This window comes from Vanessa atalanta, chromosome 20 (genome assembly GCF_905147765.1).
Source record: "Vanessa atalanta chromosome 20, ilVanAtal1.2, whole genome shotgun sequence".
Lineage (NCBI taxonomy): Eukaryota > Metazoa > Arthropoda > Insecta > Lepidoptera > Nymphalidae > Vanessa > Vanessa atalanta.
Genome location: NC_061890.1, coordinates 5,643,636 through 5,667,304, shown reverse-complemented (window position 1 = coordinate 5,667,304; position 23,669 = coordinate 5,643,636). Strand labels below are relative to the sequence as shown.

Genomic DNA, 23,669 nt, shown 5'->3' with positions numbered 1-23,669 from the left:
TCGCGATAGTTACCAAAACTGTGTAATCATACGTACATGAGACATGACTACTAATTTTGAACTCCCAAGTCTGGGAGCGCATTAGATTTTTTTATAAATATTGGACAATATCACGTACATTACTTTGATCCCAACGTAAGTAGCTAAAGCACTTGTGTTACGGAAAATCAGAAGTAACGACGGTATCACAAACACATAGACCGAAGACAATATAGAAAACTAATGAAATTTTTCTACATCGACTCGGCCGGGAATCGAACCCGGGACCTCGGAGTGGCGTGCCCATGAAAACCTGTGTATACACTACTCGACCACGGAGGTCACCAGGAGAATGGAATAGTATTTATTTGTTGTACATATCTATGGGCGCGTTGGTGACCATTATCCATCAATGGAAGTCCGACTGAAAACTCTATGAACAGAAGGAAATTGCTTAAATACATTTATACAGAACAGTCTTAAGCAGTCGAAAATTTAGTTATGTATAGTCAAGGGAACGAACATTGCTTCTATAAAAGACATTGAGACGACAAAGTATTGTGGGCGGTTAATAGAGATCACTTAAGGAATTAACCGTGAATGATGCAAACATTTCATACATGCAATATTATTTTTATATGTAACTTCGAGTTTTAGAAATTGGCGTTAATATATGGAACAACAACTCAGAAAAAAAAACGTAACTGTAACATAATTTATAAAGACAAAAGAAGGTTTTATATGAAATTTGGTATTTTTGATTTGCTTATGAAAGTCAAGTATGATTGATAGGTTTTGGTATAGGTATGCGGGATTATTTTTTAATTTGTCATATAAAATAAACATTGCTAAAATATGTATACTGTAGAGCTATTCTGTAACTCAAATCTCACTCAGAACGCGTGAATTGTGAGAATGTGATATGTGACGTTGACTGATAATTATTTAAAATATATGTACGTATTAAAACTGCGTATCACTTTAAGTCGGTTGTCAATATTTTACAAGTGAGATACGAAGTGAATTCTTAGAGAATCGTACTGCGGCTTGTGAATAATAAAAACGAAACTAATAAACACGTCAAGAAGTATCGCGAAACGTCACAGATACGAGATAACAATCATACCGCATTTTTATCATTATCATATTTATATCATTACTGCGCAAATAATGATAAGCTTCCTATTTGCAATCAATTGTCGTCCTTACTTCGTTAGGATAAGAACAGATATGTTGCTCGAACTATAAACGGACAGTTTATACGATCATTTAGTCTGAGCGGAACGTCTCCCTGACATATTATTACGTTACAAACTAACCTATTTTTTTTATAAAATTATTGATTTAAAAATACAAATTTAAAATAATACCAAATAAATAAATATCAAGATTTACTACAAAAAATATTTTTTTACTCATTTAACGCGAAGTATTTGCTTAGTTTTAGACATCAAAAATAATAATTATATAATCTGTAAAGTTTGGAATTAAATATGAAGTGTTGTTGAGGTTGTCTGTCGGTTTATCTAACAGTGAACAGTCGTGAATGAAAGTGATTACAAGCGAAGATACACACACACAACTATGGATATAATACGGTTCGCCTTGGTGCCGCTGACGCTCACAATCGGCCTTACATACCTTAATGTTAAAAAGTAAGTCACATACGTAGTAATACATTTTTTTGTACTTAATTTTAGTCAAAAACTTGATATTTCGATCTAGCCTATTATGCTACAGATCCGGAGGTCCTGGATTCTATCCTCAGGTCGGGTTTTTCTGTTGAGAAATGCTCGGTTTGGAGTCTGGAATTTGGCAGTGTTTAAGCTCCCCTGCCTCGAACAGCACGTATAGCTAAGGTTTTTAAGTCTGGACTTTGTGTCGTCGTGTTGGATTTGCCGTACCTTCGGATTATGAGGGTAATGGGATAAAGAGCGTTTTTTTACGCACACATTTGTGCTTCGCTTATCTCCCTCGAGAAAAACTGCCGTGGCCGATATCAGTCAGGTGGAGATACATTAAATTTGTGTAAAAAATAAATTATAAAAGAATAAGAATTATTCTCATACGATACCTACATTTTATCTTATACTAGCGACATACCCCAGCTTCGCATGGGTGCAATTTATACGGTACCCAGGATTAATGCAGCTTTGTACCCGTGAAACTGTTTTAGAATTGTATAATTCGTTTTGGAGATTACCCCCTACATACAAACAACTTTTACCTCATCCTAATATCAGTATAGATTATTTTACCTACGTAATCGGGGCTGGATGGACTTTCAAGTTGGTTCGTTGACTGTTAGTGTCATGATACAAGATATATATAATAGTTTGAGACCATTGGTAATACATTGGTTAGTCGGCAATTGCAGGCGACATAGGCCCAATTGTGTTATTATTTTACGTATGATGAATATTTATAGGCGAAACCTAATGAACGATCATTTCAATATGCTAGATTATAACAAAGGCATACGAAATCGTGATCGGTTTCTTGTATTATTCATTGCTACTAAATAAGATCTATCTATGTACAGAAAATCATATGATATCAATATAATTTATATCCTGCACTCAGTAATAATGTAACTCTCGACCAGTGAAAAAACATAATAATATACGATTATTAGTTCTAGAGATTATCCCCTACTTATAAACAAACAGATTTTACATATGTATATTATTAGTATAGATAAAACTGTAAGCCTAGAACTTAAACATGTTGTAAAGCTCTTGTAGAGTTACATAATCTTTTGTCCTCTTCTTTCATATGTAAAATTACTGATAATAGAGGTGAGATATCGGTGTATATATAACTAGTTGCTGCCCGCGTCTTAGCTTGCGTTTTAGGGGTGTGTCGTAAGGTTTTAGATATAAAAAGTAGACGACGTTCTTAAGTTAAGGTTAAGGTTCTTCCTTCATACCGAATTTCGTTAAATTTGGTTCATTGGTTCGGCGAGTAGCGGACAGACAGAGTTGATAATATTTATATATTATAGATTATTTAACATTTATTTCTTTCTGCACGTGTAACTTCAGGCAGTTTAACCTTTTCCCTGTCCCGTTTGTCACGTATGGTTCATGTTTATTGTCTAACTGTGAAGTTTTTTCTATTTGGATAGATAATCTGTTGAGGTATTTTGTGTAGTACTTTTAAAATAAAACTAAAAATATATTTAAAAAAGTACAGCTATTCGTGTTTTGTTATAATCCTATATCTGTTTCACCATTCCATCGCTGTGCATAACACATTTCTGAATATTACATTTTTCCAATTATATATTCCATTTGTATTCAAATGAAACATTCAATGTGTGTTATGAATTGACGTTATTTCATAATACATTCCACTGATCAAAGTAAAAAGATTCGCCTAATCTATTATAAAATTATAAATTCGTAAGTTACTCTCTCGGTTAGTTCTTTACGCTTAGACAAATACGACTAGATGATATTTGTAAGGACATAAGCCACTTTACCCCTCGAGGTGGTAAAGTTAAAGCTGACGGACGGTAAAGTTTTTTTAAATTTCGCGCGGGTAAAACCAGAGATTCAGCTAGTCGATTATACAATATTGGTAGAATACTGCAGTACTATTCTGTAAGAACATAATTAAGAGTTATCTTAGTACACGATCGAGAAATGTCATGACGTAATGTTATTGTCTATTTTCATTATAAAAAATGTAACGAGGGTTTTGTTATGTACACGATCATTGATTTAGTAAGACTGTTGTAAGGTAAGATTAAGAAAAACACTGAATAAGACTTATGTAGTAATTAAAGTAATGTTAATTACATATAACTATCAAATGAAGAACGCCGACGTTGCATTTCTATTGAATTATATTTGATATATTAAATTGTCGATGCAGTAATTATTAACCATTTTACAAAGTCATTTTTTGATAATAAAATTGTAAAAACGATTATTCCATATTCCCAATTTAAAGTGGAATCGGTTTTTTTAAAGCCTGACTATAGACGTTTGAAAATGTAATTCAAGAGTTGAAAATGATGATCTTAAGATATTTTTCATTTAAAGGATTCACGCATCAAAATACCATATCTTCGTTGGCAGAACAAAAAGAATTGCACCGTAGATATAAAACATTATGAAATTAATGAAGTTATCTTCCGTCTCGTTCTAATGAAACTTATTATAAAGATACGCTAGAAAACTTCATACTAATTGAACCTAGAAACTTCAGATTATAAAACCAAAGGCAGATGTAGCGCTCGGTACGTTACATTAAAGCAACAAAAGCGAATTGAATATCAAAAGAGGATGCAAATTACCAGTAGTGTGCATTGTAATTATCAATTTATTACTACAAACGTCAATAATTAATTAAAGTGACAGCACTATAAATTGACGTATTGTTAAAATGACGAGTCGTTGCGCACTATCGGGAATTTGCATCCGTTTTTGATTTTATATTCGCTTTTGCTGCTTCGTGTGATTGCTCCATCGTACATAACATAGTATATATAAACAGTCTGTAAATTTCCCACTGCTGGGCTAAGGCCTCCTCTCCCTTTGAGGAGAAGGTATGCATATTCCACCACGCTGCTCCAATGCGGGTTGGTGGAATACACATGTGGCAGAGTTTCGTTGAAATTAGACACATGCAGGTTTCTTCACGATGTTTTTCTTCACCGTCGAGAACGAGATGCATTATAAATACAAATTAAGCACATGAAAATTCAGTGGTCCCAGCCTGGGTTTGAACCCGAAATCATCGGTTAAGATACACGCGTTCTAACCACTGGGCCATCTCGGCTCCATCTGCCTTTTGTTTTATAATCTGAGCTAGAAACAGTATAATTTAATGTAAAAACTGCAAGATAAATCATGTACGATATATAAATACTTTATATATAATAAGAATAGAAATCAATCTCAAGATATTACAAAATTATCGTTTCATTTGAAATCGTTACGTAACGCGTTACGGCGCCAGTTTGTCTGGCTTCCTTTTCTTTTGATTAGTTTAAGTTATTACTTCTTTCGGGCGTCCTGAGACGCACATTTCGTTTTGAGAAGATAGGTTCTTATGTCCACTATGTCTGCTTCAGAAATATTGCTCTATAGTACAGAGACAAAGTTTACCTATATTTTATGTCGATCGAACAGAAAAAAGACAGAAGTAAAAACTATGCGCCCGTCTGTTGTGTAAAATTGATCCGCAAGTTTAAATTAAATTAAGCTCGCAACGTCGGGTTTCTTTTTATTTGGAAAATAGTCACGTCACTAGCAGCTTATCCTATTTTAGTCAATTTGTATTTTACTCTGTAGATAACTCATGCTTATTATTTTAATATTATAAATATGAAAGTTTGTATGTTTGTAACTCAATAATGCAAAAGGCTTTACGGATTTTCATGATATTATTATATTGGAATAGATATAGTTTATACCCTAGCTTAATACATTGACTACTTAAAACCTAACGCCATCTTCACACACGGGCTAAGCCGTGAGCGTAAGGAACCAACTATTAATTTAGTAAAAAAATTTAAAGACGAAATATATAATTATATCAGTACTTTTACGTTAACCGCACGTGATCCATACCGAGCTTCAATAAGACAAGCGCGCATGTCGCAGCTAACCTACATCTTGAATACGGTCGTCATGTTATGACCACAATGACAATATTTTCACTGCAGCTTGGAATATTTTTAATATATGTTAATAAAGAGTGAATACTGAGTTTTTTTTTGCTGGTTCATCGTAAATTTTTTTTTTTCGTATTGAAAATATCAGAGATGAACTTGACATTTAAGACATATCATAATATATCATGTATGCTATATGTATATTTGATTTTATAACATAGCCGGACGAGCACATGATGGTAAGAAGTCACCACCGCCCATAGACAATGGCGCTATAAGAAATATTAACCATTCCATACATCGCCAATGCGCCACCAACCATGGGACTCGAATTAGAATCTTCAAAGTGATGCCTGTGTTTGATGCAGCGTGTGTCGTAGAAGGTTTTATTATATAGTTTTATAATATAAATAGCTGCACTTTACAGTTTCAGCCGCTTTAAATATAGACTAGTGACGTGACAAATTTCACTTACATGTACCTTATCACTGATATATTATTATGTCGATTTAATATATGCTCATTAACTGTTATTAAATGAATTAAATAAGCTTTCCATTGAAATTTCCCAACATTTATAATTCAAGACCGTCGTTTCAATATATAATTTGGTTATAAATTTAAATTCCTTCTTGAATTGATATAACGATAATTCAACAATTGTTGGACAGAATTATTTATCATACGGAAGGTGATATATATTATCTATGAATCTATGTAAATCCGTATTAGCAAAGTATTAACTATAACTAAACACAAATGATATGCAAATATATACACCAAATTAACTTGGTCTTAGTTTGTTCAGACCGAGGATAAAACAACCGCAGTTCCTTTTATTTACAGTGATCCAGATCATTACAAAGTTTATCGGAAATCGTGCAAACTTTGTATACGAGGTTTTAATGGTGGCACAGATAATTCCTTAAAGTTTGTATCGTTCGTATGATGTATTGTATTAACGATAAAGCAATTTTGCTTTTTAAGTTCCTTAGACATTTTTTTTAAGATATCGGTAGGCGGACGAGCAGATGGGCCACCTGATGGTAAGTGGTCAACACCGCCCAAAGACAAAGGCCTTGTAAGAAATATTAACCATTCCTTACATCACCTCCCTTGTGCCTATAGTTACACTGGCTCACTCACCCTTCAAACCGGAATACAACAATACTGAGTACTTCTGTTTGGCATTAGAATATCTGATGAGTGAGCACCCAGCCAGTCGGGCTTGCACAAAGCCCTACCACCAAGTATACGTACAAAACATATGAACGTACATAACAAATGGGCAATGTGAGACTTTGTTCGATAAACACACACTATCAATGTGTCGCCAACATGACCCAGACCCAGTGCCTGTATTTGTACTGGCTAACTCACTCTTAAAAAAAAATACAGCAATACAGAGTATTACTCTTTGTTGGTAGAATGATTTGTGAGGTGAGGTAGTGACCCTAGGTTGCTAGGTTACTACCCACACGGACCTGCTCAGTGCTTTACCTATACCACAGTACATTGGTTAATTACATCATACAAGCTATTAGGTATATGGATTATTTGTTAGTTGCACACATTTACTTGACGGTAAGTCTTTGTGAAACCCATCGGGTATCTAACCACCAACTTATCAGAGGTTGATCACTCATGGTTAGTTGCGCATTGGTGAGTTAAGGAGTTGTTAATATTTTTACAGCGCCAATGTCTAAGGGCGGTGGTGACCATTTACCGTTAGGTTGGCCATTTGTCCGTTAGCATAAATATCATACAAAAATAAACATATAAGTCTTTTAATTGATTAAAATAAAGCACTTATATTTTATGCTGGTTCTTCTCGCACCTCTAATCTATACGAGTAGTTTCTATTGCATTTAATATAATTCTGTAAATCACTGTTTTAAATTGGTATACTCGTTTATTTGTTAGTAATTAAATGACTAATTAATGCACATAAATATGAGTCAACCATAAATTTTCATTAGTTAATTAAATAAGAATTATTATTATATTTCATAAAATATCCTTCCATTTACTAGTTTGATTAATAGATATACTGTTTTGGTATTTAGTTTGTAGGTATGTAAGTGCCTCGTTGGTCTAACCTAACAGAGGTTTTAGGTTCAAACATAAGGTAGAGCCGTTGAAATTTTATTGTTTTTTCTGACGTTGCATTCTCATTGGTCTCTGGAAGTCTGGAAGTTAGAAGTTTGAGAACTCGAAAAGCATCTAAAACCGTTATTTCGGCGTCTGAACTTTGTAAATAAAAAAAGTATATGAATCAGTGTGGGCCACGTCTTCCAAGAAGATGACTAGCTCGAAGTTCAGCGTGTTTGAAATAGGACGAGGACTTGTTTTAGTAGTGGGACGCGTACATTATCTTTCTCACTGTTGTTGGTACAGGTGGATAGGCAAGGTGTGTACAGCCTCATAAGCTATTATAAAATACAAGTTTTTTCTTCTAAAAGATTCTCAGTAGCAGCCCTATGTTAGGAAGATGACAGTTATTACATTTCCGTACTTTGAAATGTACGTGAACGTATATCGACTCATTCGGGATCTCTGATCGTGGCAATTCCGTCATATCTAACTATGATGAAAACGGAAAGTGCACTCGCTGTGCGCTCTAGTATACGCCTGTGCAATTTGTTAATCTACTTTGAGTTGCCCGCCACGTGGAATTGGTCACGATTATGTCATCATCGTGATTTAATTTTTCATCTATACTAATATTATTAATGCAAAAGTAACTCTGTCTGTCTGTCGTTACTCTTTCACGGCAAACCACTGAACCAAATAGATTACTTTTCATTCCAAACACCTGACGACCTAGCCCTTAATTACGAGCTAAGATGCGGCAACTAGTTTAATATAAATTAATATAAATTCATGATTTTGTCAACAGGAACGCTTACAGTCGAAGAGGTGTACAAGGACAGAGACCAGTTCGCGGGTCTGGTTCGAGAGGTGGCGGCGCCGGACGTCGGTCGGATGGGCATCGAAATACTATCCTTCACGATCAAGGACGTGTACGATGACGTCCAGTACCTGGCGAGTTTGGGGAAGGCGCAGACGGCGGTCGTGAAGCGAGACGCTGACATTGGCGTCGCACAAGCGAACAGGGATGCCGGGATACGGGTAAGGTTTACATTAAATCAAGTTTGTTTACAGATGTATACCACATTAAGCACGTATTTGATTAAATTTTGAAAGCATGTAAAGTTGTTAGCCATGCACGAGCAGTCTCTCCTGATGTATCCTATTGTCGTACTTTCGAATTATAAGTAGGAGTGTCTAATTTCAACAAAATTTTGCCATCTTTGTATCACTATCAACCAAATCGCACTGGATTTAGCGGTGGGACATTTACATGGGCTTTTTATTCTTTACTTATGATTTGTTTATATTATGATAGATTTATTTGATTCTATCCCTTTATTTTACATGTAAATGCTGCAGAGCTAAGTCTCTTCTCACTTTTGAAGAGAAGGCTTTGGACTCATTCCAATTAGAAGAATTTCATTGAAATTAAACACATGCAGGTTTCCTTACGATGTTTTCTTTCGCGCTGAGCACGAAATGAATTATAAATACTAATTAATCACATAAAATTCTTGTGCTCGTCTATGCTCTATTTGAAGCCACATTCATTGATTAAGATGCACGACTTGTAACCATTGGGTAAAATTTTACGTGTAGTTATCATAGCGCGTGCCTTCGTGAGTGAATGGATCTATATCTATGATTTCTACGGTTTCGTTAGATGAATAGAAATTCAATGATTTATTCAACAAATAAAAGGAACTATATTTCGCCGTTACTGTTGTCATAATGCCATTAACCACCGCGTTGAAAGGGTTCCGCGACCTATTTGAATCAAAGTTCGGGTTTTGACCTAATTGTTCACGCTATTTAGTGTGCATGAAATGTTTATAGGGCAGTTCTCGATTTTTATATTAGGGTCAATGTTGCGTGGATGTACGTAGTTATGGCAATTGAAAAAATGAGATGCCCTTAATTATTTAGATGAAGAAGCAACAACGTTGATGATTACAAGGGCATATATTTCTAATAACAAACAAGTATGTTTTTATTGCTCAATCGACTTTGTTAGGTAATGGGTACATTTGCAGCAGAGTCTCGATTTTTTTGCGAATGCAAAATCAATCAAATCCAAATTGCACGCCACCTGTTTGACTTTGACAGAATCCTTTAAGCAAGTGCTAACAACGACTGAAAATTTTGAAGTTTAATAAACGATACGCAAAGACACACTTGATAAATATCAAACTAAACAACCATATCTTATTATGGTATCGAGGTATAAAAGCGCATGGATTGCTCCGGAAATCGGGTCACTAGTAATTTGTACTTTTTACAGTAGCAAGTTTATATTTTTTTCTTTGTATAAAAAGATCGTCGTTATCATTTCTTTAAAAACATTTTATGCTTATGTAAGCGGATATCAGTAGTATACTATAATCGTTGTAGATGTCCTAAGAATAATAACATGCCTCGGGGCCGATTTTAACTTATAACGGTTCCAACTTCGACTATTACTCACAAAAGTTATTTAGTTAGTTATTTGTATCGCTTGCGATACGATCCCGATTATATTCCGATCCAACTTTGACCGGACCGCAACTGGATTGTTGGTAGAATATGAAAATGGCTGAAAGCAACGATTATGTTTCGATTCGATTGCGGTAAACTGTCAATTTGTCAGTAAAATTAGGGGCCCTGGGATTTAACTATAGTTTCAAATAATAAAAAAATTAAATACATTCATTGTAAACAAAAATTGTCTTAAAAGAAAATAATCCTGCTTAAGTTATTTCGCCAGTTCTTGCTGAACTAGTTTGTGATATTGGAAAAAAAAAATCAAGTACTACTACATTATTAGTTATTATTGCTGTCTTCTATGTTAAACACAGATTTTGACTCTGAAATACATGAAAAATCTCAAATGGTTATTTAAAAAAGAAAATAATATGTCCCAATTCTGGACATAGTTCTCAGCTTCTCCTAAGAAGAGGTTTCAGATCTTATTCCACCATGTTGCTCTGGTGCCGGTCGGTGTGTCGGCGGCAATTAATTGACATAAATAATTACTTTTACAGGAGGCAGAATGCGAAAAAAGTGCGATGGACGTGAAGTATTCCATGGATACCAGGATAGAAGATAACACGAGGCTGTTCAAGTTGCAAAAGGCGCAGTTCGACCAGGAAATAAACACTGCTGTAAGTTTATTTACCCTAATATGAAATCGTATTTACAACGACGAAGAGTCAATCGGCCGTCCTAAGTATAATGGTCAATGTGTAGGATATCGATTATTTATCTTGTCTAATTAATAAAATTTTAAAATGACAAATTTTCATACATCACAAGGCTAAACCGATGGCTCAAATTTTTCGAAAGAATTCCTTATGGGAAGTAAGTGAGCACTAAGGGTTTTATTTGACTAAGGCGGTTAATTGAATTTTGAAAAAATAATACAAAAGTAATAAATTATATTAAATTTATAAACATTAAAACTTCAAGTATAAGTTTATTGATTTAGCATTGTTTTGCCTTGCTGTAACTATGAATATTAAGATAATTTTCATTCTTGTGTGTGTTCTAATTTAACTTAAATAATGACAAAAGTAAAGTTATTGGTAATATTACATTCTTAAATACCGCGAGTATTATATACAAAATAAAAGATATAATCGATAAAACAGATTCAATACGATCTCCATTTACAGAAAGCTGAAGCCGCTTTAGCGTACGAACTGCAGGCTGCGAAAATCAAACAAAAAATACGAAACGAAGAAATACAAATCGAGGTCGTGGAGAGACGCAAACAAATAGAGGTAAGGCGTCTGCAATACATCACAGAATCAAATCATTTGGGAAATCATCGACTGTAAAAATCTCAATCTCTCAATCTTTGTATACTTTGTAATCAAATTTGAAGAATTAAATCCTTATTTCAATAAGTTGAATTAACATTGATTTTACGAGAATGATTCTCCGATAATGAATAAATAGTTGAAAATTTATTTAATGTTTATTTTGTACTATATTTTTGTATTATATTTTTTTTTGTATTTTTTTATTTTATTTGTAAAGTATTTATATATGTTACCCCTTCAATATTTGTTTCTATGTAAAATAAATAATACACATTTGGACAATTGGAATAGATTCTAAATAAGTATAAAAAACAACATTGGAAGATTTAGATCTACGGACATCAAAATGTAACAAAATTTATAAACCAATTAAATAATATATATTTTTTCTATCGATATGTTACTTAAAAATTAAATCATGCAACTATCAAAAATAAATTCAATCACAGGCACGGATAACACACTTCTCATACAGAATAGCTTAGCTTATGTTAAATTTGTTGTTGTTAAATTTAAGGTAGAGCAACAGGAAATCATGCGACGTGAGGAGGAGCTCACGGCGACGATACGGCTCCCGGCCGAAGCGGAAGCGTATCGTTTGCAAGCGATTGCCGAAGGAAAACGGTTCGTATTTAAGTCTATTCAAAATATACTTTATTCATGTAGGCTCGTACGAGCAAATTTGAATAGGTATTTTACAGAGTTGTATTTTAACGTAAAGTTACCACCGTTCGATGTAGTTTTTACCAAGAAGAACCGTCAAGTAAATCAGTAGTTACTCTTTTCCAACATTAAATATAATCAATCTTGCTGCTGATAAAAAAAAATTGTTGAAGTGAGGTAAAAAAAATACTTCATATCTCACTCGTGAAATCTTGAAAACTCACTCACGCTGATTCGTTATTTGACACGTGTATAATTTAAATGTTATAATTATTTTTTCAATACAATTTCGCGTATCACTTTCTGACATTTAGTCGCAGTCGTTTTTTGCGGCGAGTTTCGAGTTCGTTCTTACGAAATAATGGAGCTTATATCATTTTCGAAGATTCTACTAAAATATAATAAGGGATAACTGAAGTTAGTTAGGAAAGACTTGATACACAAAAAAATATTGAAACATCCTTTTTTGGTTCAAAAATGGAACAGAGAACATTTTTTATTTAAATTACGTTGGACCAAACTAAGCTAAACCCGCGGCTTCTTATGGTATTTCTACATCGTTGTTACTTTAAATATGTTTAAACTTTTAAATCTTTCACAGAACTCAAACAGTGGAAGCGGCTAAAGCCGATGCTGAACGCATTAAGGTGCTCGGTTTAGCTGAAGCGACGGCCATCGGCGATGTGGGCAAGGCTGACGCAGAACGCATGCTCGCCAAAGCTAAGGTCTACAAGCAGTATGGAGATGCAGCCATCATGGCTCTCGTACTCGAAGCTTTGCCAAAGGTAAATTACCTTTAAAATATTTGGTGGTAATGCCTTGTACAAACTAGTCTAGGTACGTACCTAACACTCATCATATATTTTGGTGGTAGGGCTGTATGCAAGCTCTTTTGGGTAGGTATCACCCACTTTTCGTATATTCTACCGTCAAACAACAGTACCTACTTAGTATTCTTGTGTTCCGGTTTGAAGGGTGAGTGAACCAGTGAAACTACAGACACAAGGGACACAAGGGGCCCAAGGTTGGTGGCGCATTGGCGATGTAAGGAATGGTTAATATTTCTTACAGCGCCCTTGTCTATGGACGGTGGTGTCCCCTTACGATCAGGTGGCCCATAAGTTTGGCCGCCAACATATACCAGAAAAAGGAAAAAAAAAAATTAATATGCCATTGTGTGACAATTTTATTTAATATTACGTTAAATGTGTTTTAATTTGATTACAGATTGCGGCAGAAGTATCCGCTCCGCTAGCAAAGACGGACGAGATAGTCCTCGTCGGTGATAACGGTGCTACGGGCGAAGTGGCGCGTCTCGCTGGAGGCATCCCGCCCGCACTGCGGACCCTCACCGGGCTCGACATCTCGCAGGTGCTCAAGAGGCTGCATCCAAGCACAGGTAAGCGTAATTACGGCCAAACTTATCACTGTTAATAGCCTCAGTCTCACACAAGTGCTTAAGATGCTGCGTCAATTCACGGTTAAGATTAAATAAAAAACCAGTTACTAAACGTCCCCCTTGTCGTAGGTCTTCCTCCTTTTGAAGAGTTGTTGTTTTATACACATACGGCAGATTTTCATCCGACACGGGCAGGTTTCCTCACAATGTTTTCCTTCGTCCTCAATTAAGCACTTCAAAATTAGTGGTTCTTAATCAACAATACAATATTTTATAAATAAACAATAATTCATGTCTGCGCTACGAATATTCTATTTTGACACGATATTTTTTTTTGCAGAAGAAACCTCCCTCTCTTCTACCACTAGCAAGAAGAAGGAGGTAACAGCCTGTTAATCTGTCTGTCACGAGATACAGAAGTGCCATAGCTACGATTCCCGTGTAATTTGGAAAATGTGGTCATTGTTATGTAACAAAGACATTTTATTTCTTGTATTACTTTAAAATGTAAAGTTCAATAGAATTTGTGTTGTTCTGTCAACTGTACGTGTTTCTGTTCGACGATTTCGTCTTTTATAATGTTGATACGGAATTAAACGTGTATCATAAATGGTGTCTACAAGTCTTGTAATATTTGTGAAAAATGTGAATCTATTTAGGCTTCGTAGTGACTTAGATTTTGTACGGTACTAAAAATCGAAGTGTTCCCCAACACTGCCTTGAAAATTATACAATGTTTTTTCTTCGTGTAGTATAATCGTAAAATTACACCGACAGTTGTAAAGTAATTAATTATAAAAATTTTCTAGACAACTTTATCTAAAATAATGTTTATCTAAAGCAACTGACTCTGTGATTTTACTCGTGTGATGTGTGAATAAACATTCGATTGGTTTCTCTTTTTAGTGTTGTGATATTATTCGTTCACGAAAACGCTGTTCGACATTTAAAGCACAAATTTTTATTTTTTAATACTTATTTTATTAATACCTCATATTTTAATAATTTAATTTATATTTTGTCTGTACTTTTAAGTATATGATTGTGTAATGGAACCAATTAATTATATAAATTAATAAATGTGTGAAGAATATTTTGTGTTTTTTTTTGGAGAAAAATAATAAAAACTTTTTAGTCAATAATTTAATTATAAATATGATCTTCAGACCTCTTGATTAGGATTGCTTAATTCACCTCGTATATTTGTCTTCATTAGCTTAAAAAAAAATTAATTATAAATATAAAAAATTATAAACTATATTTGTGCTTATGCATAATTTTGAAATAATGATGCATTTTAGGCTTTTATACTTTAATAGCTGTTTGGTTCGCAAAATTTTTATTTTTATAATAACCTTAAATTTTTCACTAAATTTATTAGTATATGTTCTATTTGTAAAAAAAAATAGTAATTCTTCATAATTATGGAAAATGAAATTTACTAGCCGGTCAAATTATATCTATCTTAGAAAAAGAATAACCTAACGACCACCTATCATGTAACCACGTGATCTCGATACCTGAAGAGTTACTACTTCGACAAGTCCGACGATACGCGTCTGACTTGAAACAATCTTACTGCGTTAGATTGTCCATCTATTGAGAAAGGTTATACCGTTTGATGTGAAACTACGCGGAGCAACCAGTATTTGAAATCCATTGCGCCTTCTATTAGCTAAATAGTTTACTCATTTTTATTTTTTATTTTTTCTACTTTTAAAAATAGAACACAAAAAAACACAGTAATTCTGATTGGCCGTTATAATGTAAGTCGAGTTCCACACAGGCGAGCTAAAAGGGTTACAGTAACTCTTGAAAATCTAAATATAATTACAACGTATAATGGAACCGACACGCCCGCTCGATGTAATAAGCTCTCATTATTGAATGTTTGTCTAACTCGCTCCAATTCTCACGTCCAAGGCTAACTTCACTATTACGTCACACATCGCGAAGTGAGACTTTTCTGACAAATGCACCAATATGATTATTTACCTTGACTTTTTCCGCATAACTGAGTTCAGTTTTTGTAAGAACGTAGCATAGCTTAGCAAACGCTGCCTCGGTTGTCATGTCGAAAGCGGGGACCACGCCGCACTCCACCAGCAACTACGAATCATAATATTGCTCAATTATTAATAATATTAATAATATCGAAATTGAAGTCGAATTCGAGAATACTATTGAGTAAAAACTGACGTAACATGAATGCCTTTTTCATTTAATATAAACTATAAAAAATTAAGTTCATTAAGTTAAATAAGTTTTTCTGCTCCTGCACCTGCGAGCGCGAGATGAATTGTAAACACAAATTAAGCACATGACTTAAATGGTGCTTGCCCCAGGCAACGTTTGAACCTGTAATCATCGGTTAAGATGCACGCATTCTAGCCCAGTGGCCGCCTCGGTTCTTTTACATAATTTTGTCCAGCTTAACAATCTCTTTAATAAAATCGATATTGCTTGGATAGAAAGAAGAGAACACATTACAAATAAAACCTCGACTCTATTCACTAAATAATGTTTTACTTAGAAACTTAATGTATAAAATGTATTAAACCTTAATGTACCGCGGAGGAGGGGGGGGGGATTGTTGTCTTTTATAATTATATATGTATGTTAGTATGGATCATATTACCAGTCCGGTCTCATAAATAGCCTTCTCTTGGACCGTGCCGTTTATGCATTGCGTGACATTCACAACTAATACATTATTTTTCACTGCCCACTCTATCTCTTCATAGATCTCTTTGCGCTTAATTGGCATGTTTCCGTTACCGTATGTTTCTAGAACTACACCTACAAAATAAAATAAAAAAATGTTATCTTTCATCAGTCTGTTCAATATTTAAACTAAAGCTGTAAGGATTTCATTCAAATTATTTTTATAGTATTTTTTTAATCATCATGTCTAATATTTATGATGTACCTACATCTTCGTCAGTAAAAATAAATAAGGCTTCTGTTTGAATATCGAATATCATGTTTTCTCAATAAATCGTCAATGAAGCCAGGAGTTTGACAGTTTGATATATTTTTATGTTTATGTCATGTTTTCAGTATTAAAGTTCATACCACGAAATAAATCCTAAAAGGAAATTTCCCTTTTACGTTCATTAGTGGCTCATGGCACATAATTCCTTAGGATTGTCTTACATGCCGGATTTGGATCGCTCATCACTAACGCGCGCATCGATCAATCGGCGTAAGCTTATAACATATGACATTATTAGGAAAAAAAACTTAAATAATTCTTATTACTGAATATTTACAATATAGTTTTTATTAAGGTTTACAAAGTCTAAAAAATTTATTCAAATTTGTTAACCTCTTAATATTACGATTAAATATCAAATATTTAATTAAATTTTTAAACAAAAAATTTACATGAATATGAAGCGAACATTTCTATTATGAAGAACTATTAGTGCCATAATAAATTAAAAAGGCTGTTCTGATCAAGATCTGTTAAATATTTTTTACTTTTTTGTACCTATCTTATGGTATAATTGAATATACGTTTGGGTATTGTTGTATATAAAATGTTATTAAAAGTTGTATAGTTACCTTCCATGCCTTGGAATACTGCTCTTATGATCTCAGCCGTTATTGTCGGAGCTACTTTTAAGACGTAAACCTTTCTTGAAAGTTTGTCATGTAGCCTGCACTCATCAGGCACAGATCCAGGTGGATGAAGCAACATCTTCGGATTTAATACAAGTGTTGCCTTCGCTTCTAGCAGGGCAGGATAGTTTGGAGAGTCAAATGCATATATTCTAGTATTATTATTTTTTTACCCTGAAATATTTAATTTGGCGGATTTTATAATATTCTTAATATTATATTTAACTAGTTATCGCATATGGCTTTGATCGCGTTGGAGTTTTTCGTCAGGTGTTAGGCCTAAAAAAATAGCCTATATAATAATAATTTATTCTCTCTCACATTACAGTTTAAATGCGTCTTAATAAAAAGTTAAATTGTGTGTGAACACCTTCACCTAACTGTAGTGTATGTAACATCATAGAAAACACGTACCATGTAATAATGGAGTGTGCTCGGAATGAGGCTGATAGAATTTCTTTTTTACGCATGTAATAGTGTCCTCGCTGAGCCTACATCAAAACCAGTGCATGTTTTGTACAAATTAGTGGATGGTGTTTTTAAGAATCGATGTAATTAATCAATTTGTTAAATTTTGTAAGCACTGTGAGGGTGGTGATTTTCTTACAGAAAAAACCCTCTTTAAAATAAATGATAAAAAAAAAAAAATTGTGTGTGGGATACAGGAGCCCAAACTAGGTTGCCCTGTATTAAGGGTCTCCTGGTCGCCCTTCTAGGATATTAACTATTTATTATATAATTTTACATGAAAAAAGGATAAAGACCAAGACATGGCATATATATTATTAATTATTAAAAAACAAACAAAATGAAATGAAATATCCTTTCTTGGAGGCTTACTTTATACCAAATTTCTTCAAATTCGGGTCAGGAAAGAGCTACAGAAATACAGAGAGGCAGATAGACAGAATTACTTTCGTATTTATAATATTAGTATAGATAATAATAAAATCTCATTACTTTTATGGCATAGCACTATATATATAATATTCCACTGTTTAGCTAAAAAAACAAAGGGAGAAGTTTTGGAACTTGTGTTTGAAAATATTCCAATGCGGGTGATTTTACAATTGTGTTACACGTGCTGATTTCTTCAAAATGTTTGACTTCACCATTGAGCACAAGCTGAATTATAAACACAACTTAAGCACATGATAAATCAGTGTAGCTTGTAGGTTGGAACCCGGAATATAGAATAATACGTTTAAATATTTCAATAAAAAAAGGTTCTCCTTTATCATGTCAATGTGGAAATATTATATGAAAGAAGAATTAAAAGTGAGTTACCTTGTTCCTCTGAATAGCTTAGAACCAAAAAATACTGTCACTTCAGGTATGTGTAACGTAGCAGCTATCAAGATGGCGCATAAGAAGTTGTTATTACCATCGCTACGGGGTTGAAATATTGGTACCTGCATGTAAAAATAAAAACAAAAATAACCTTTGGTCAAGAGCCAAAGCTATTGCGAGAAAAGACTCAGTGCTCAATATACCACTCTATTTATCAGATAGTTTGTGCGTAAAGTTCTCGCAAGTCACTTCGATCATTATCAAAAAATGAATAAGAATGTGAAATAAAAAATTATAAGAAGCTTGTACTAAAAAAGTATGTAGCGTTAGGATTATTATAAGTGTTTGTTTTACAACCTCTAAAATGTATATGATTACTTATATTTTTTATGCACTAAGTTTTCTCAAACTATATTTATTAAATTCACAGGAATGTTAGCTCCATTATTAAACCTTGGAGACATATCTAAGAATATTTTATTCAACGGTCAATGTTTCAATAAAAACTCATCAATTAGTTCATAACTCTATAGAATAGCTTACCTGTGCTCCTGTGAGCACAACAGTTTTGCCAATAACCTCAAGCATAAACGACAGCATCGAAGCACCGTACGCTGTCGTATCCGTTCCGTGTAGAATCACAAATCCATCGTAGTCGTCGTAAAAACGCTGTGAAATAAATAAGGATATTTTTTTAGTATAATATTAGTGGGATACCTGTCCACCTAATAGAAAGGGTCGCGTTCACCTTTTATGCTCTAGCACAGCCGCCCAGATAGACCTGGCGATCAGTGTGTGAGATATTATGCCCAATTTATTTATCAAAGGGGAGAGACGAGTAAATATTACTACCACTTAACATCAGGTGATCCACCTGATGTTAAGTGGCTCCCAGACACTGGCAATGTAAGATGTATTAGCCTTATTTTTAGGTTTTAGATGTTATATCCCGTGACTTAAGACTTCAAATTGGAACAAAAAATGGGAGTACCTTTTAATGTTCGGCGGCAGAATAGCTGAGGCGGTTGAGCAGCCCTACTAAAAAGCTTACAGGGTAACTGTTTCGTTTATAATAATACTTATATTCTATTTAATAATACTTTGCGCACACAGAGACCGAACAACGGCGGCCAGGTTTTGATAGACCATAGACAGTTCCCAATTATATTCACAGATATTAAGGATTCAGGTACCTTAATATCGCGGCCCATCTTGATCCAATCATCAATTGTGAAGTTCGATGCATCCTTTAATTCCTCATATTCGTGGATTTTGTATAAAATCTTCATGTCGGTATCTTTCCCATCTACGACCATCACATCACATCATCACATAAAAAAATACAATAGGTATACCTTATCTATAAAATATTAATGTAACAGGTAAAATTAATCAAATTAAAGATAAATAATTCAAATCAAAGAACATAAATATCTTTCATTTGGTGGCATTTTGGCGGTAATTTTAAAAGGTTATAAGTAAAATGGTAACATAACAACACTGAATATTGCTGCTTAGCGAAATAATGTATAATTACTCAAACAGGCACATAGCCCTACCACCAAGCTTAATGTAGGGCTGGACCGTGAGTTTAGGGGGCCCTGGGATAATACTACTTAGGGGCCCACCTAAGACACAACTGAATATAGATTTGAATTAAATGAATTGAATGGGTTTGATTAATTTCTAAATCTATTTAATTTAATAAAATTAGGTAATTCTTTCGCATTATCGTCTATTTTTGACTTTGACTTGACTTAGCTGGGGGCCCCTTGATGCACGGGGCCCTCGGATAAAGCCCAATGCCAAGCCAAAAAGCCATATGGTAAATCCCACGCTGGTTTAATTCATATGAAATTATGTGACCCTGACTCCACTATTGTAACTCTTGCAACGTTAATAGTTAATAGTTTACCAGGTAAGACAAGGTATTCATTCTTATCAGTTTTGGCCAAATTTTGTTGCCAGTATTCATTATCATGAAGTTGAGGCAGCTTCCTTATGATTCTGGGTTCAATGTTCTGCTGCGGAACGAGTACTGGAAATGAAAAGAGAAAAAAACAGTAGAAGAATCGAAATAAAGGATATGTAGTAGTTTCACATAAATATCCAACAGCTTGACTGACCCTCCTCTTCTTTTAAACTAAAGGTTGACTTAAGAACCAATTATGTAAGTGAATAAATATTGCTAGCCTAGATTTGAAGACATTTAAGAGACATTTTGGCTCAAATGTTATTGAATATTTTTGATTTAATAACATAAAATATTAATAATAATAAATTATGTAGTCACTAAGATATTGCTCGTATCGAATTATTATTTGATATATATATTTTTTTTTCAAGGTTCCTTATACTAAAGGAATTAAATAAAAATGAATAAAGTATTGTTTTTTAAATATATTGTATTTGTATATAAACAAACTTAAATAGGGTGATTAACAATTCTCTGCAATTTGTTAAAAATATTACTTATTTAATTAAAGGAAATTAAATAATTGCAACAAATTTTAGCTAAAATAACCGTTTCAAACTCTTTCGATTCATTAATTAATTAAATGCATATTTTTGAATCGTTGACAACGCTTCGGCTTATTTTAGCTGAAACTGAAGGTTTAGCCCAACGTGGTTTTATCAGCAGAAAGAGGCCGAAGTTTCGGTCGGGCACTACAAATCATAAATAGAACTACACTATGACGTTGAATAGCAATTTTGATCTTCTAAGTGACAAATTAACCTTGGCCATAAGTCTAGTAACGGTTTTGCAAATTTAGTCCTTAGAAAGTTACTTATAGTAATTAGACTAGATTTTGCATGACTTGGCATGCCTTGTTAGTATATCAAGTCATGATTGAAGGTAAATATACGACTTTCAGCTGTTGTTAAATATGTTTTAAAAATATTCATAACAATAACATTGAACATGACGCAACTGATATCATAATATCATACGCAATAAAGATGGAATATTGTGTTGATATTAAAGATAATTAATTTTACGAGCGCTCTTAAAAATGAACATATTTTTTTAATTTAAATAATTACGTAGTGTTTTACAAAATTTGTTTAAACGAGAGAAAACTGGAAGGTAATGATGATATACCTCTAGAAGACACGAAAGAAAATCTTAAGATAAACTGTATTATTTGATTACTTATAACTATTTTTATTTTTATATTTTCAAATAAAAGTAACGAAGTATTGAGTCTCCTGCGTGTTGTTCCCGGGAGAATCGACATTCCGAAGCGTTGGTACCTTTACATTATAATTAACCCTGGAAAATTACAATTTAAAATCACTTGTAAGAGGCTACTAGAATAAACTATATTTTCAATTTGATTTACGAGTGTAAAGATCGACTTTTAAATTTATCAGTATAATTTAAAAATCTTGGAACGCTTTAAACATTACAATATTTTTTATGATATTTTTAATTGAGAAAATCACAGTATGAGCACTGATGGTCGTGATGAGGAATCTCCAGGATCTCCATGATCTTTGTAAAGTCAAATTGAAAGGAGTTTATACTATTTTCAAGGTAATAACATTATTTAGCATAGAATAAACCTAATATTCACAATAAACCTAACTCGAAAATGATTGATTATAGATAGATTTTATATGTATAGCATGCTTTGATCATTTTTGAGAAATATGCTCCGACTACTAATATAAGCAGATATATTTTCCATAGTTCTAAGTATATCTTTGTAAAATGAATTTTGTTTTGCTTATACTTGGTTCATACCTCTCGATAATTTGGCAAGCAGAGCAACAGAACTATTTAAAAGTTGAATTACTTGAAATTTTCTATCTAAAACCTTGTCATAATTAACATTATACATATATTAAGCATTTGACCTACTTTACGTTAAATACGATCATATCAGGTTAAGTGTACGCAGTGCTTTTGCTTAAAAAACTTACCGCCTTTTTCATTCTTCAACATTCCAAAAGTACCTCCAGTGTATAAAACCAACACTCTCCTTACTTGAACCATTTTATTTTAAATTTATTTATTTTTAGTTAAATACTTCTACAACATGTATCGTAGCGAAGCGTCGAGATACAAATAACGAGTTCTATTCAATTCAAGATAACATACCGAGTTTAATAAAGTGCTTATTTTTGCTGTAATTTCCTCACAAATTTCATTATCTTATGTAAATTATAAAAAAAGGATTCAATTTCGAATTATTTAAAGAATAACAAACAAATATATTAATTGACTTAGATTATAGAATTTAAAAGTGAGTACTTGGTGGTGGGGTTTTGTGCAAATGGGCTCTCTGAGTAGGTACTAACTACTCATCAGATATTCTATTGCAAACTGCATTAGTTAGTTGTCTTGTCTCCCGGTTTGAAAGGTCAGCCAGTGTACAGACACAGGGGGCATGACAAATTAGTTCTCAAGGTCCTCATTATTGATGTAAGGAATGGTTAAAATTTATTACAGCTCCAACGTTTTGGGTAGTGGTTTTTTATCATTTTCGCGTCTGTCCATTTTGTTTTAAATATTCATATATAAGTGTAAACAAAAATGAAGGAATTAAGCCGTCACCGAGCACACACTTCTGCATCATAATACTGCCGAGCAGTTCCCTATTGATAATGGCCTGACTCAAATCAATCAGGATGACATTATCACCGTTATTTTCGCACAGATGTTACACATGTGCAGTGTGCACCGCTCACTTACGCGCTCTACTTGAAATCGATCGATATAATTCGGTCAAGAGTACAAGTTTCGAAGTACGATCTCTCATACATACTCGGTCAAGAGTACAAGTTTCCAATTACAATCTCTCATACATACTCGTACTCATACAAAAAACATACTAAGCGGACGAAATACTTTGTACAAACTACAATTTTAATGCATAAGCTTATTAGTTAAGATTTATTTCATGACTATAATTTATCCTTATCAGCTTATATAAACAAGTGGGACGTATTGAAACTGATAACATCAACTTGTTATATTATTCATAATATACTGATATTATACTATACTTATGTATATATGAATAGGTCATAATATAATGTAAAATGTACAAATGTCTTCTAAAATTGAATTTTATATTTGGTAGTAGTTTGGGTCGCTACTACTCATAATATATTCTACCGTCATGAAATGCTTAATACTGTTGTTTCCGTTTCAAGGGTAAGCCAGTGGAACTGCAAGCAAAAGGGA

The 23,669-nt window shown here is 33.5% G+C and overlaps 1 protein-coding gene and 1 pseudogene across 3 annotated transcripts in view; one reads left to right on the top strand and one right to left on the bottom strand.

Moving 5' to 3' along the window:
* Positions 1-14,638, top strand: part of LOC125071746 (flotillin-2) — a 251,237-nt gene extending 236,599 nt beyond the window's left edge. The window contains exons 1-8 of one of the 3 annotated variants that reach the window (XM_047682106.1): positions 1,450-1,634; positions 8,505-8,737; positions 10,720-10,839; positions 11,350-11,457; positions 12,017-12,123; positions 12,764-12,947; positions 13,390-13,561; positions 13,902-14,637. In XM_047682106.1, coding sequence (XP_047538062.1) covers positions 1,625-1,634; positions 8,505-8,737; positions 10,720-10,839; positions 11,350-11,457; positions 12,017-12,123; positions 12,764-12,947; positions 13,390-13,561; positions 13,902-13,957 — 990 coding nt within the window. In that variant the 5' untranslated portion in view covers positions 1,450-1,624 and the 3' untranslated portion in view covers positions 13,958-14,637. Of the gene's footprint in view, positions 1-1,449; positions 1,635-8,504; positions 8,738-10,719; positions 10,840-11,349; positions 11,458-12,016; positions 12,124-12,763; positions 12,948-13,389; positions 13,562-13,901 lie in introns of those variants that run through there. The other 2 variants (XM_047682104.1, XM_047682105.1) reach the window with 2 other exon arrangements.
* A 51-nt stretch (positions 14,639-14,689) lies between these two features.
* Positions 14,690-22,606, bottom strand: LOC125071750 (annotated as a pseudogene).
* Between the last annotated feature and the right edge of the window lie 1,063 nt (positions 22,607-23,669).